We start from the raw sequence: 15,238 nt of genomic DNA on the forward strand, positions 1-15,238 counted from the left end.
AACTGGTGTAGTTACCCTTTAAGAACACTTAACTGGTAATTATAACTACAACTATAACTATAAAGAAATGTATGCATGTACACTATATAGAGAATTTAAGGAAGAGTGTGCAGAATAAAAAAATATGACTGAATGAACATTTGAGAAAGGGTGCAAAGTGATCGTAAACCTCTGTGATGAATCAGACCCCTCCCTTTCCCATTGAGCTTTTTTGGAAAAGGTTGAAGCTCTTTCCTCCCTCCCCTCCTTTTAGACACCCTGCTCCGTACTGTAGCTTCCACCCCCTCCCTGTAAGCCGGCCCTCCCTTGGGGACGACGACTCTCCTCTGTGCTCCGGTTGGAGCCTGGCTCCATCTGGTACTGAGCACCAAGAGCCAGCAGATTATGGATTCTGTGCAGGGTGATCCTCTGTTCACAGTGGATGGTGTCACATCAAAGGTTTACTATAATTCATAATATTTTTTGTAAATTGAGCGTAGTTGACGTGGGATTCGACCCCCAAAAAACAATTTAAAAACCTATCAATCCATTTTGGAAGAAGAAGTCAGGGTTGAAAATGGCCTTCAGTGCACACAAAAACAGTACTGTCCCTTTAAGGATAAGAGGGGGGGGCGGGGGAGTGAGAGCCTCGCGTGAAATGGTACCCTGGAGTGACATCATGCTCGGCCAATCGGAAGCCTCGCATGAGCTCTCTCCTCCTCCTCCCCCTTTCTCCCGCTGGGATGAGTGTTGAGGCTGCTGGAGACACGGAGCGCTGCTGCTGCTGCTGCTGCTGATGATGCTGCTGCTGGGGTGGAGGGTCCAGGGCATGCTCGCCTCACATCAGGTAAACTGTGTATTTGAGCCACGTACCGCCTGTTTTATACGCTTCACGTCCATGTATTTAGCATGATCACCAGCTCATCAGATGTATGAGTGCATGCTGAGGAGGTGATGGAGGATGGAGGTGGAGGAGACTGAGGATGGCTTTGTGTTGTTTCATAACACTCCTCAGAGGATGTCGCCTCCATGACTGTAGCAGGGATGATGGGGTGTGATGTTTGTGCTTCTTGTCTTTGGCCGAAAACAAACGAGATCTGACATCAGTGGTTTCCCCAGTAGACATTAGCATTCACCGTGTGGCTGGTAAATACATGTGTGTCACGTGACATAGATGAATTGCATGATATTTGGGATTTTAAAAGTACTTGTCAGCAAAAAAAGGTGTGTTTGCTCCTGGGAAATAATCCATTGCATGTGATTTGAAGAAGTGTGTGTGTTTTCCAGTGTAGCACACACAGGTGCTTTTTTATTTTTAAAGGAGAAAACAGTAAGATGTGGGTGTCATCTTCAGCTCTCCACCACCCTGTAGGGATTACTGGCTTCTTAATTTACCAGAGACACACGTCAATGTGCCTCAGTGCTCTGAGTCATCCTCCCTGTCATTTTTTGCAACTCTCCTTCTTTCCATTCATCAGAAATAGTAGGCAGTAGCTTGTACTCACTTCCTGTCCTGGTCATGAGTTTAACTCTTTGTTTATCCTGCTCGCTCAGATGATCATGCTCCCGAGCTGTGGAGTCACCGGGGGCAGACATGCACCGAGCTCAGTGTCAACATACAGAGATGTGTCCTGCTATTGAAGACGCCAGGGAGCAAAGGTAAGTCTTTAAAAGCCCAAGAGCTGCAGTTATGACTCAGATTCAGTTTCTGTTTCTAATTTCATGAAGCTCGTTCACACCTCGACTATCTGCTGTGTGCAGCTGAATCCACAGTTTAAAAAAAAAAATCTAACGTGTTTCGCTGTGCTCAGGCCCATCTGGTCCTTGACGGGTCCCAAACAAGGCAGCGATGGCGAAGAGAGATTACCTGGTGGAGGCGGCCAAGCAGATCCGCATGGCCCTGGACAGCGAGGTCAACGAGGACTATGAGGCAGCTTTCAGTTACTATAAGAACGGGGTGGACCTGCTCCTGAATGGTGTTCAGCGTAAGTTGACATTTAAGGTCTTTTTGCACAAGTATTTGTGGCCCTGGGACCCACCGAATGGGGAATTTCAAAAGGCGTGTGTGAGCAAGACATGTGATAGGAACATGAGGACCAGAATAAAAACAGGAAGCCACAAACCAAAGGGTTAAAGACAGATCCCTTTCCTGGCAAGTCATTCTTCCCCCGGTGTCAAAAGATATCTCTGTGTGTGACCAATTCTTACACTAGATAACGACCCAGGTCCAGTCAGGACAGAGTTTTGTCTGTGAGAGTTATTCTGTTCACAGCTGCAGTATATTTCTCATTTTATTGGTGTCTATAACTGTTTTTATAGTGGACCCAAACAAGGAACGTCGGGAGGCGGTGAAGAGGAAGACAACGCAGTATCTTAAGAGAGCTGAAGAGATCTTCATAACACATCTGCAGGATAACCTCGGGAAGGGAAGCTCTCATTTAGGGGTAAGACAATCAGCATTTGCTATAGTTAATGATGACAGCAACCCCATGGTTTCTCTATAGGCTTATCTGGTTCTGCAACCACGAAGATACCAATTTTTGGCTGGAAAATGTCCTGATGTCTCATTTAAAAAAAAAATTGAAACATCTCGCTTGTCCTTCGGACGTGAAAGCCAGCTCATATATATATATCTGTAATCTGAACATGAATATATGTTCTGTAGAAATGTTGATGTGATGTGAAGTGATGTGAAACGTGCAAATTTAACGTATACACGGTTTGCCAGAAACATACAATGCCAACGTTTTATTCTGGGGACCGGGCTGTGCAGATGAAAAATGTACTGCCTGTCTGTCTCACACTAAGCCTCATTCAGCTCAGATAATAGGGACAAATGCATTTTTTTGCTTGCCACATGCTGCAATTGTCGCCGTCGCTGACATCCTGTCCGTGGCTTTCCCCACCAGGGTTACAGCAGTCTGAGATTCCGTCCGATCAGACACTTGAGTTCGCCTGTGGAGGACCTGGAGATGTGTAAGGTTGTTGGAGTGACTGATAAGGTAAGCCGCGGGTTTCAGTACCAGCGTGTTTGTTGTATCTGCTTTGCTATGGAAGCCTGAAGATGTTATATATTATTTTTTCATTCCAAAGGTCCTGATTGTCCAAAGTATGGTCAATAAGGAGACATTTGTTGTTAAGGTGAGTATTCAGTTTTCTTTGACATGATAGTGAGGTGCAGTCCAGAGTAAAAAAAAAAAAATATTGGGAATTTCTATTTATTATAATACATTGAAATTAAAGACAGCAACAACTATCCACTGATAGCAGAAATGATTTGGGGGTTGCCATCTGGCAGCCAGCTAGTCCCTGGATTGTGTGGCAGGCCAGTCGATGGGAGCTCATCCTGTCTCCCTGAGTATCATCCAGCATTGATCCGCCTGAAAGCTCCTTCCCTTTTAGCCGCAGCAAGACAGTGCACCTCAAATTTCAGTAGCCAGAGGGAGAATGTAACAGACAGCCACTGATCTCTGCTGGAGCAGCCACAGCAGTAGCTGGTGTTTATTTTAACCGTGACGGATTTAGTACATTTTACACAATAAGGTGTCCATTTCTCTAACCCTAACCCGACTAAGATCAGCCGTTATGTGTTCCTGCAGAGTCTGGTTAAGTCGAGCTGGGAGAGCAGGGACCGGCCAACTATCATTCCTCAGGGGGTGCCGTACATGGTTAAGCTACTAAGATATTACGTCAGCGAGGATGCCGTGTATCTGCATCTCGAGCATGTCAAAGGTGAGCTGTCAACAGCTGCTCTGTTTCTCAACTGACCACATTAACACACAGTGGCCATTTTCCTCTAAACTTTGAATGCTTGGTTATTTTTTTTAACCTGTAGCTCAAGTACACTTTACATTAGCTTGCTGATAGTTCAATTACATTCATATCTGCATAGTTTTTTAAGTAGATACGTTTTTTTTGGGCTATTTTTTGTGTTAATTACTGAAACAAGGAATTTTGGGCCATAAACAATAAGGCGAACTTGGATAAACGTATATGCTTTTAATTAGTCATAGGTATCAGAATTACAAGTACAATTTACTAACAAATGTTTACTTGGGCGCTTTTTGCAATTAATTAAATCGAGTGACACTGGTGCTTCCTCCCCTATCGTCTCAGGTGGGAGGCTGTTCTCCAAGCTGCACAAGCTAAGAAACGAGAAGGCCAAGGAACACCCAGAATGCCTCACTTCTGGCCAGCACAACATTAAGCTGAAGACCAGCTACACCTCACCCACCATCAGCACGGACTACCAGCACAACAGCCGAGGGAGCACAGGCGTGACTCCACAGAAGTTAACCGATGAGAGCCCGGATACGGACTTCCCCACCTCGTGGGACGAGACTCAGCAGCGTCTGGAGAACTGCGGGACTCACTCCTACATCGAGGAGACGGGCTGTCTCCAGAACACACGCTCCGCCGTGTCATTTTATACCAAGCTCGATCGGCTAACTCTGCATTCTGGCTCGACAAGAACACAGCTCAACACCCGCATCCACCCACCAGCTCCCAGTTTGTGTTTGCACTCCAGCGAAACTCAGGAACAGCCTGCTCTTCCTCTCTCCTGTGCCCGTGTCAATCTGGCTCTCAATGTCATGTCGGAGATCCATACAAAGAAAGCCGGATTGGGACTGACGGAGTGCAGCTCAGAGTTCCAAGAGGCTTGGAAAGCTGCCGATCGAGCACAAAACTGTGAGAAAATAAACCCCTATGCAGTGACTGACAGTCTTTCGCTCGGACAAACGGAACCTCATACAAGTCAGACCTCATTTCTAAAAGCAGGATCACCGAACAGTGAAAATAATGGTTTGAGTTCGTCCCCTGCCATTTTGCATCTTCCTCTCCATTGCCAAACCCAGATCCGTGGCAGGGCATCATGGGATACCAGTTGCTCTCAGCAAGGATCTGTTTCGAGCGGCACCCCTGCTGCAGACACGGTGACAGACTCAAAGCAGGACAAAAGCAGTCCCGACACTGAGGAAAGAAATGGGATGGTAGTCATCAGGAGCACAGACAGAGCAGTATTTTCTGACCACACTGACACAAGGACAAACTCAGAAACCTCCTGGCCTCCCTCTGCTTCCCTCTGTCACAGCATCGCAGCAAAACAGGGGACATTTTCAGGGGTCGCCCTGGCAAGAGACGGCGTAGAGGAGGCCTGCGAACTGAGTCCTAAAGAGAAGGTGGCGCCCGCAAAATCATTTGCTAGCTGGTTCTCCTCTGGAGCCCCACCTCACAGGAAGAGAGAGGACACGGATGCTATCGTTAAATCAGAAGAATCTGTGGGGCAGGGGGAAGACCAGATCATAGAGGTGGAAGGCTGGTGCCACCTGCCTCGGTTCCCTGTCAAGTCCTCCCCGACAGATAAGGCCATGCAGACCTGCTGGGGGCTTCCCGAGGCAGAGGTGCGTGTATGGGGGGCTCAGATCCTGCTGGCCCTGGAGAGTCTGCATCAGCAGGGCATCGTGTGTCGAGACCTCAATCCTAGAAACGTTCTGCTCACCAGCAACGGTGAGTGAGTCAAATACCTGTGAAAGACGGCATGGGGAAAACCGCAGTACTTCTGTTTCTTGATCGGATGTTTTGATGTTTTCACAGGAAAGGTGTGTTTGACATTTTTCGGCCAGTGGAGCGAGGTTCAGTCAGAGATTTGCTCCAGAGCCATGGAGCAGATGTACTGCGCTCCAGGTAAAGATGTGTTTGCTGTTGGCTGGAACCAGATGTTCCTGGGTGTGACCTGCCATCTAGTGGCCACATTCAGCTGGTCCACCTTATTCTGAATATCAGACCAAGGACTGCACATTGTATGGGAATAAATATTGTGTATGATTGCAACTTCACTCACCTCATTGTATGTTTTGTAGAAATTGGAGGTGTGTCCAGGGTAACAGAGGCGTGTGATTGGTGGAGTCTTGGGGCCTTGCTGTTTGAACTCCTAACTGGAATGGTAAGCCGAGGCACAGCAGGCACGATTAGTCTCACAGAGTAAAATCTGCAAAAAACCTGCAACTAACAATTTACTTAGTTGTTGATCAATCTATTGATTATTGATTTATTCATCAGTTGTTTGGTTTATTGAGATGGTGTATAATGTCAACCAGTGTGTTTCCAAAAGGCCAATATGCACATAGATATTCACTTTACTGTCATAGAGGAGCAAAGAATCCTGAAAACATTCACAGTAAAGAAGCTGAATCAGAATACTGACTTTTTTGCTTGAATAATGACTCAAACGTATCAGTTTTATGAAATAGTTGCCAGTGAATTTAATAGTTGAGAACTAAGCAATGAATTGATAAATCGTTGCAGCTCTAGCCTACAACTTGGTCACTAGTTCACTATTTCTCACTCTGTTCACTGCGCCTCCAGCCGCTGTGGCAGCTCCATCCAGCAGGAATCCACTCCCACACCCAGCTGCTCATCCCCGACCACCTGAGCACCGCAGCTGCGTCTCTGCTTACTGAGGTCAGGTTTAAGGCTTGAAACACCCTAATCCTTAAAAAAAAAAAAAAAAGGGGATGTCATTTCATCTTACAGTATATCCACTCTCCATTATGCTTCTCCACAGTTGCTCCAGTTCGACGCCGGCTATCGCCTGGGCTCTGGAGGTGGAGGAGTGAGTGACATCAAGTGTCATCCCTTCTTCAGCAGCGTCTCCTGGAAAGCTCTGAGCTGCTAGCAGGTTGCAGCTGCTGCGCCCCTCATCTCTCTGTGCTGCATGGGAAGTGAAGCTGAACCTTGGATCTGAGCATCCTCGTGTGGCCGGAATGGATGCAGCACCGGATCCTGGTTTCCCTTTGCATTTTGTGCTTCCCAAAAAAAAAATCTCACAATAAAACTGAAAAATTACAAAACCGATGAGCAGTGTCTCTTCAAAACATGACACAAATGTATTTTATTATTATACTATTATATAAGTTTGGATAGACTGCCATAAAATATTGTAGAAAAAGAAGGATATTAGGCAATAAATTGTTACCTCTTCTCCATCTCTGGCACTGTTGAGGCCTCTGTCTGTCTATAATTGATAGGCTGTATGTATGGCTCCAAAGATGTCTGAGACCATTTACAGTTTATCACTATAGACGTAAAGTTAGGGGATATGATCTTCACACTTGCAATCATTTCAAATTTTCAACACCTACAGCATCATTAAATACAACCCACCTTAATCTGTTGTCATAAAAACTGAGTCATAAGGCTCAGTCCTGTTGAGTAAGACAACTTTTCTTCTTAAGAGTAGCACTAAACACAAATGTGGAACTCCATAGGATAGTAATGTGTTTTAAATGGTATTCGTAGAATTGAGAAAAATTTGGATATATTTGGATGAAATACCTTTCAGGCTGGGTCCACTGTAAATTTAGGGACCTAGACTGCCAATGTGAAAGCACCAAAACAAAAAAGAACAAGGAAAAAAAACACACAACCAAAAGCCACAGTCGAGTAATGCAGCTTTTATTCTTTAAAACTTTCTTTTTCTTAAATAGTCTTTCTTACACAGCATATCGAGCTTTTTGTGAAACAGATGGCATAAATTCAGAGTTGTTTTTTTTTTTTTTTACATTTTAGAACATAGTGTTTCTTGGTTTCTGGCCCAATATGTGCTCATTGTTCTTCTCTCACCCAAAATAGTAAAGTGATACTATTCAGTTTATCTATATTTGCAATTCATCTCGTAATAGGTTGAAAATGTTGTATGTAGAAAATGACATATGGCCCACATGAGTAATATCCTGTTTTGATCTAAAGACCAGCACCACAGAAACCCCAGACCCTAACATTTCTCCACAACAGCCCCAAACCTTTCACCACTCCCAGCCTTACAATCATCCATCACACAACCCAACTGTTTCCCAAAAAAAAATCCTTTTTTCCCCTAGTAAGCCGATACAACAAAATACATCAACTGCAGTTACGGTAATGTTCATCGGGTGAGTACAGCCACTGTTTGTTTAGGGTGGTTTGTTTGGTTGGGCCTGGAGTTCACAAAGGTTCACATGTCAAGGAGCAGCACCCTGGGGTCCTCCACAACCGACTTGATCTTGCGCAGGAAAGTGACGGCCTCTCTTCCATCGATCAGGCGATGGTCGTACGTCAGTGCAACGTACATCATGGGACGGATCTCCACCTGAACAAGAGAAAACTGCTCAGACCAAATTCTAATGCACTGAAAAAGGGTGGTACATATTAACTTGATTTCATATAAGTATATCAGACATCTGTACACAGTATTTTAACGCTACATTTGTTTTCAATGATTGAGTTTTATGCTTGTCAGCTTGGAAAATACAGGCGAAGTGTAAATCTCCCTGTGATGTGCTCAACTAAAATATTAACATTTTTTTTAAGAGGACACAGGATTGTTACCAAGAAAAAGAACAAGTGTCAAACAACTTATAGAAAACTGCTGACTGGGTGTGAGTCATTACTGACAGACCAGTGAACACTTAATAACTGGCAAACAGAGGGGTGATGCAAGATCGAGATTTTATAAACCAAGCCCAACTTTTATTTTATTAACTTTCATTTTCTTTCTGCACGTTGTGATTTTAGTCCACTGGTTTTTTAAACCGGAGTCTGGGGACCAACAGGGGTCTTTGAATGGGCTTTAGGGGTCCCCAGCAATAGAGAGAATAGAATATTTGGAATTTTATCACATTTTTCTTGGAGGTTTGAGTGACAAAGAGAGGAAAGGGGATTGCTGTTTTACGTAATTTTTAATTCACAGTGATCCCAGACTTATTTTTTTTAAATCTTCAAACTTAAAAATAAAAAAAGTCCTTAAAACAAATAATCTAAAATCTATTATGAGCTTCCTTGACTTGATAAAGTTTGGGAACTTTGGATCTAATCGCCAATATTTTTGTCAAAAACAAACTATCAGTTAGTTATTACACAATGTTTAAAGATGAGGACACAAACCTTGCCACCGACTGCAACAGGCCTGTCAAAGATGCCATGCATGCCTAAGATAGCAGACTGTGGTGGATTGATTATAGGTGTGCCAAACATGGACCCAAACACGCCACCGTTGCTGATGGTAAAGGTCCCGCCGTCCATGTCCTCAACAGCCAGCTCATTCTTACGGGCCTACGGACACACATCAACATTAAACTATCAATCACATTATAAGGAAACAGCAAGAGCAGAACCTTGAACAACATATATATGATAAAAGTGAAATATTACCTTTTCTCCCAACAAATTGATGGCCTTCTCAATATCAGCAAAATTCATTCCCTCCACACTTCGAATTACAGGAACCACCAAACCCTGTGAGAGAAGTCATATTACTGAATTTTCTGCCCTGCACATTAGAGACAAGTGGGCTTTAAAGCACTTAGACTTGGCATTACAATATGCACTTCTCTAACCTTTGGTGTGGCCACAGCCACACTGATGTCGACGTAGTCCCTGTACACAATCTCTTTGGTTGTGTCATCAATTACTGAAAATAGAGAGAAAGCATTTAGATTTTACACAGAAAAACTAAGTATACAATAACTATAAATCTTCACTACACTACTAAGAGTAGTGCGATTTGTGCCATTTTCTACAAGGTAATTATCAAGGTGAAACCAACAAACCATTTTTTTATTTTTTAAAGGGAGCACGACGTACCAACCCTACTTCACTGTGGTCTGTGTAAATAGGTCAGGGTGGCCCAAAGGCAATAAATAAGTCTGCGTTGGTTTTGAGGTTTGGCAGTAAATATTGTGAAACCTAAATCGTTTTCTTCAGCAGACATACTTGCTGTGACTTGATACCACACATGCAAAGGCACAGTCAAACTGAGACCACAAAGTGAAGTTTCTCTTCAAAAAATTAGAACCATACCGGCATTGACAGCAGGCTGGTCAGCCAGAGCGTAGGCAGCAGCCTTCACAAATGCAGACATGAAACCCAACTTGATGTTATGCTTTTTCAGGAAGGCGTCTTTGTAAGACTTCCTCATCTCTGAGATGTTGCTGCAGGGAAATATAGAAAAGGCATCAACTAACAATTTCGCATGAAGGCAACAAGCAGAACTGAAACTTAAGAGATACTAGATTTGATGGGAGTTATGAAAAAAAGAAAAGAAATCTGTGGCCTAACAAGTAGCAGGACTTGGAATATACATTCATACAAAATATGAAAAACAGAGAGGTGCTTGTTATAGTCATCTGAGATTAAAATCATTTTATGTTCATGATGTCATACTTGTGGCTCAATCAGTGAAACAGGCCAATAATATCCCCTTTTTAATGGGCTGACTACAGCTTGTGACAATTGTTTTCAAACAATATAAAAAAAATACCTTTCAATGAACTTGGTAGGTATTAAAGTTGGTTACTGATTTGTCGCTTTATGTACAATAAACAGACCAGAAATGTTTAAATGATCACTAAAAAAAAAAAATGTATTAATTAGATAAAATAAGTTGATTCGATATTGTAACCATTTTATGAAAGATACAAATCTAACACAGTTTTAAAGGACAAACAAACTACGCCTTTTTACGGCTATAAAAGAATGCTGTTACAGATCATGGCGAATTAAAGCTATTGAAATTGGGCTGCTAATCGTTTCCCCATTGCTCATTTTTCTCTTGTATCTCTCATTTTAATTGTTTGTTTTCCTGTCTCTAACCCTGTTGGAGCTCTAGGGTTTCTACACTAACATAATTAGCCCCTCCCAAGACACAGACTCTCCGAGAAAGGAGAGAAGAAGCGATAAAAATCTTCACTTTCTAGAGCCTGTAAATCTTATTGGGCTGTCATAAAAGCCCATATCGGTTGAGGCAGCTCTTCCACTCAGAGCGCAGGTCTCTGTGGGCCCCTACAGATGCTCCAGCCTCCTGCTCTGACTAGCTCCTTCGGCTCCAGATGAGCCCTAGCCTGGGAAGTCTTCCTCCAGACCGTCAATGTCAATCAAATTAGGATACATAGAAAACCCTGAATAGCCGAAAGCTGACACCACACATTTGCGGGGAAAAGAAATCCTCAAAGTGTCCTCTTCAGCACAGGGGGCAAGTGCAGACAATAACATTTCCTTGTAAATTAATAAAACCTGTTTTAACAATTCTTATCTTCGTTTTAGATGGCATTACGACCAAATATTTACATTCCAGTGTTTAAGAGGATATTGAGTTTCAAAAAGCTTTTCCTATTGGGCAGATTCCAATCTATAACCATTTGTGCAAGTGTTGTTTAGGCTTTTAACACAACAGGCATTCAGTAACTATACTGTATCCCTACTAAATACAAATACACACAAAACATGTTTCTAAATATTTGAACAGATTTTGATTCCCACACTGTATGAAGTCTGTCTTTTCCCCTTCAATGGCTTCTCTTTAGAAGTGTGAGCTGCAGAGTACATTTCTCACATTTATCATCTAAAATAGCATCGAGGGTTTAATAATGTAGGTCAGCTAAGCTAGAATTTCCTACCTCATGTCGACCTCATTAAACGTAGTCAACATAGCGCAGGTGTTTTGGGCTTCCTTCAGTCTCTGGGCAATTCTCAGTCTCATGCGGTTCATCTTAACCTATATGAGAAAAAAAAAGAATTATTAGACTCAGTTAACAGCCCCCATCTCTGACACTACTCTACATGACTATTAAACTAATATAAAAGTCAATAAAAACCACAAAATATTATTTAAAGATTAGGGATTTTATACTTTACCCTGCTCTCTGTCCTGGCACCTTTAGCTCCACCCTCTGCTGGGGCTGCTGGTGCTGCTGTGGCAGCAGTGGGCTTGATGGCCGAAACTATAAAAAGACATAAAGAGCAGTTTCCCATCAGTTTAGCGGAACTGGTAAAAGCCGAACAATGATTAATCATGGGAGCTCGAGGTCAAGAGCACAGATGTCAAGCAAAACAGTTCTCATATGACACTGACCGTCTGTCTCATTACAACTAACCTGGTTTGGTGTCCATAGCATGTGCTGGCACAGGTGGCACAGGGGGCATAGTAGTAGGAATGGGGCCCACAGCTGAGGTGGGAGGAGGAGGTGGAGGAGGTGCAGCAGAAGGTGGTGGGGGGGCTGCAGCGGCCGGGGCCTCAGCCTTTGGAGTGTCTGCAGCTTTGGGAGCACCGGCTAAAGACAGAGAGATGAACAGTTAGGAATAAACTACTTCAAAGCACCATCTTGATAATTGTATTTATCATTTTAAACAATAAAAATACAATATGAAAGACCTCCTTTTCGAAGCTTAAAGAGCGGAGTTCCTCCCTCGACTTTCCCTCCATCAGGAACCAAAAGCTCCTCGATCACTCCAGCAGCAGGAGAGGGAACTTGGACTGAGGTCTAATAGCAAAGAAAATAACAAAGTCTAAATAATCAAAAGTATGAAAAAGAAATGTAACAAGTGGCATAAAAGTTGTGAGTTGGCTGGAGCCAGACTAATGACTGCATACATTTATCTAAAATTAACTCTTATCAAGTTCAATATTTTTGTTACCGTTTTCTAAACAATTATTGAAAAAATAATATTCACACCAAAAAAATAAACATTACAAAAAGGGTGATGCTATTTTCTGTGGTAAAAATGACCCAATTCTATTTCTTTTCTCTGAAGGCTTTATTTTGTTAGGCAAAGCCAAACAAATACCAGTGATTAACAATAGGGAATAGTTTTACCTTATCAGTCTCAATTTCGCACACCACCTCATCCTCTGAGACAGTGTCTCCAACAGCTGGAAGGAGAAAAATGCTTTAGCATCTGAGCACAAATTTACTTCTGTTTGTTGGGCTTGGTTGTGATTTGGCTGGTGACTGTATAAGAAGCAACTAACATAAGCAAGTTCTGTACAATAAGCTCTAAACCTGCTGTGATATGTTCACGTTCATTAATAAGTGAAGTTACCTTTCTCCCACCTCACGTCCCCCTCTGTGACAGATTCTGCAAATGCAGGGGTCTTGACTGTGAGGACTTCATTTCCTGGAGAACAAAGACAAATGAAAGAAAATAAATTTCTTCAGTCTACACATCAGAAGCTGTGCTTCATATTTGGATAACTGTAAAAATGAAAGGCATACTGTAGGCTACAGACGTCCTGAAGTACTGGATCTGGAAGACACTGGACCGGGGATCAGATTTTCTGAAGAAAACAGAAAAAAGTACAATCAGACAAGTAGTAAATATCCCCCCAAAATTATTTTACCATTCAAGATTGCAGAATAATATGATGCAGGTTTTGCAAACGCTATATTCACTACATCATTTGAAGTAACAGACAGATATACTGATGATTGTAACATAGCTTATTGACAGTGGATTGGTGGCAAAGTTATGACACAACTGATCGGCTAAGGACTGTCCATGTCAACAGGGTTAATACTGTACTGAAGTTTGGTGTTTTTATGAGTGATTGTACTTACACATTGTTGTTGAAAGTAATAGAGTGGTTGACTGAGAGGGCTGTAGGAAAACAGACAAGGGCAATGTGTTAATACGTTTTTACTGTGGTACTATCACAAAACAAAGATAGGGATTTATAACTTCACGCTTGAACAGAAAAGCACACATACCTCCTGAGGCCCGACGAGCTAACACATTATTCCCCTGTGGAAAGGTAGAGTCAATCATTACAAAGTATCTGCAACATTTTAAGTGTCAAGGACTGCGCTGAATAAAAACATGTCACAAGCATTGAACGCATGTGGAAATGTCTGCACATAAGTTAATATTTAAGTTCAGTATGGATGTTTGACAGTGGCAGTCAATAACAGTTGTAACTGTACATAAATGGCAGTGGAGTCAACAACAGGGACAGAAGGCAGAGCTGTCGGTCAAAGGTCACTTCTGACGCGCTAAAGGATGACCTTTGACATGATCAATAAAATGATCCGTCAAACAGGTGGCTAGTGTGGTGCTGCATGAGACCTGAACCAGCAAATGCATAGAAGATAGTTTTAATGTGAGCTGCTGATTTAACAGCTGCATTAAAGCTTCTAATGATCTGCAGCTAATCTTACTAACAAGCTGATAATTAAGGGGTTATCTCCGACTATGCTTGACATTTGACTTTGTTGACCTAGACTCTTGTGCAGCTACACAAAGTTAAACTCTAAAGCGTGAGAACATGTTTATTCAATACTTGTATTGAGTGAACAGCAACCACGACATGACCTCAGAGTGACAGCTAAAGCCGGCTTGCTAGCCTACCTTTACAGTTAGCTTAATGTGGCTAGCATGTGCTTGCTAGCGACATAAACATTATTGGATAAGTTTGCTTTAACTGTACATGAACATGGACCAGATGCTTTCTGCTAAGGTCAAACAGCTTTAACATTCATGCAAAAACCCGAGACCAACCTATGACAGAGGGCACTGCATTTAACTTTACCAGAGCCTGCAGCAATGACTTGTGAGGGAAAGTGTCATACTGTCCTTGGTTTGCAATGTTACGGCCTGCCGTGGCCTACAGCAGCCGGCTAATGCTAACGCTAACGCTATCATGGCTGAGCAGACAGGAGCTGCACCTCCAAAGACAGCGACGAGTCCTGTAGACAACAGTTCAGTCGCTTGTTGCCTACCTGACGGATCGCAGAGAGAGAACGGCCAAAATTCCTGGTGAGACACCGGGAATGGGATAACATGGTGGCTGTGTGACAGCAGCCTGCCAGCGGAAGGGAAACTCTGTCACACCGACGAGCTGCAAGAAGCGAGGAAGTGGTGTGGGATAAACCAAGTGCTCCGAGCGGAGGGGGGGCCGGGGGGAGTCCTCGATGTGGTCCCCTCTGACCCACTCTGTACTATCCACTGACCACTAAGACACACAGTCATGGAAGTAATCTATTAGGAAAGTGCAGGTGCCATAGAGTTAACTCCATCATTCTGGGAAAGTGTAAATACGGTGCTGCTATCACTACCCTTACATGAATAGAAAATAATAGAATAAAATTAAAAGGCTACAATAGAATAGAATATAATAGAATATGGATTGGCAATATAAAATATTATATTGTAATCATAATATGAGACTTTATATAGTCTTAGATTTTGGATATTATTGGATAAATCACAAATGTTTCCCTGGTTTCACAGTAATGTCATTTTCTAAACTTACCAGACTGTTCCACTTGTTCTAATACTTGCCTTTATCCACTTAGTCATTATATGCACATTTTTATTGATTTTTCATCAAAACTCTCATTGTGTTGATATTTTTTTGAAACCACCAATAGTTATCCTTAAAATGCTGTCGCAATATCGATATTGAGCCTCTTGGATCCCATGGCCTTTTGAGGAGAATTCATATTATTGT

At 42.7% G+C, this 15,238-nt stretch overlaps 2 protein-coding genes across 3 annotated transcripts; one reads left to right on the plus strand and one right to left on the minus strand.

The window, feature by feature from the left end:
• Positions 1 to 710: 710 nt before the first annotated feature.
• On the plus strand, positions 711 to 6,830 carry rps6kl1 (ribosomal protein S6 kinase-like 1). Of its 2 annotated transcripts, none has more exons than XM_030442982.1 (12): positions 711 to 826; positions 1,534 to 1,638; positions 1,791 to 1,964; positions 2,299 to 2,423; positions 2,889 to 2,981; positions 3,073 to 3,120; positions 3,579 to 3,711; positions 4,096 to 5,487; positions 5,575 to 5,664; positions 5,841 to 5,923; positions 6,346 to 6,441; positions 6,545 to 6,830. In XM_030442982.1, the coding sequence occupies exons 3-12, from the start codon at positions 1,829 to 1,831 to the stop codon at positions 6,653 to 6,655; spliced, it is 2,307 nt and encodes a 768-aa protein (XP_030298842.1). In that variant the 5' UTR covers positions 711 to 826; positions 1,534 to 1,638; positions 1,791 to 1,828; the 3' UTR covers positions 6,656 to 6,830. The 2 variants fall into 2 exon arrangements, with proteins under 2 accessions (XP_030298842.1, XP_030298843.1); XM_030442983.1 differs by having other exon boundaries at positions 6,554 to 6,830.
• Positions 6,831 to 7,413: 583 nt separating this feature from the next.
• Positions 7,414 to 14,652, minus strand: dlst (dihydrolipoamide S-succinyltransferase). Its single transcript, XM_030392024.1, has 15 exons — positions 14,508 to 14,652; positions 13,500 to 13,533; positions 13,350 to 13,389; positions 13,008 to 13,069; positions 12,835 to 12,909; positions 12,609 to 12,664; positions 12,167 to 12,275; positions 11,889 to 12,065; positions 11,650 to 11,735; positions 11,412 to 11,509; positions 9,817 to 9,947; positions 9,354 to 9,427; positions 9,169 to 9,252; positions 8,902 to 9,069; positions 7,414 to 8,107 (listed from the first exon to the last, which is right to left on the minus strand). Exons 1-15 carry the CDS (start codon positions 14,568 to 14,570, stop codon positions 7,973 to 7,975), a joined length of 1,392 nt encoding a protein of 463 aa, XP_030247884.1. The 5' UTR covers positions 14,571 to 14,652; the 3' UTR covers positions 7,414 to 7,972.
• Between the last annotated feature and the right edge of the window lie 586 nt (positions 14,653 to 15,238).

This window comes from Sparus aurata, chromosome 16, assembly GCF_900880675.1.
Source record: "Sparus aurata chromosome 16, fSpaAur1.1, whole genome shotgun sequence".
In the NCBI taxonomy this organism is placed as follows: Eukaryota; Metazoa; Chordata; class Actinopteri; order Spariformes; family Sparidae; genus Sparus; species Sparus aurata.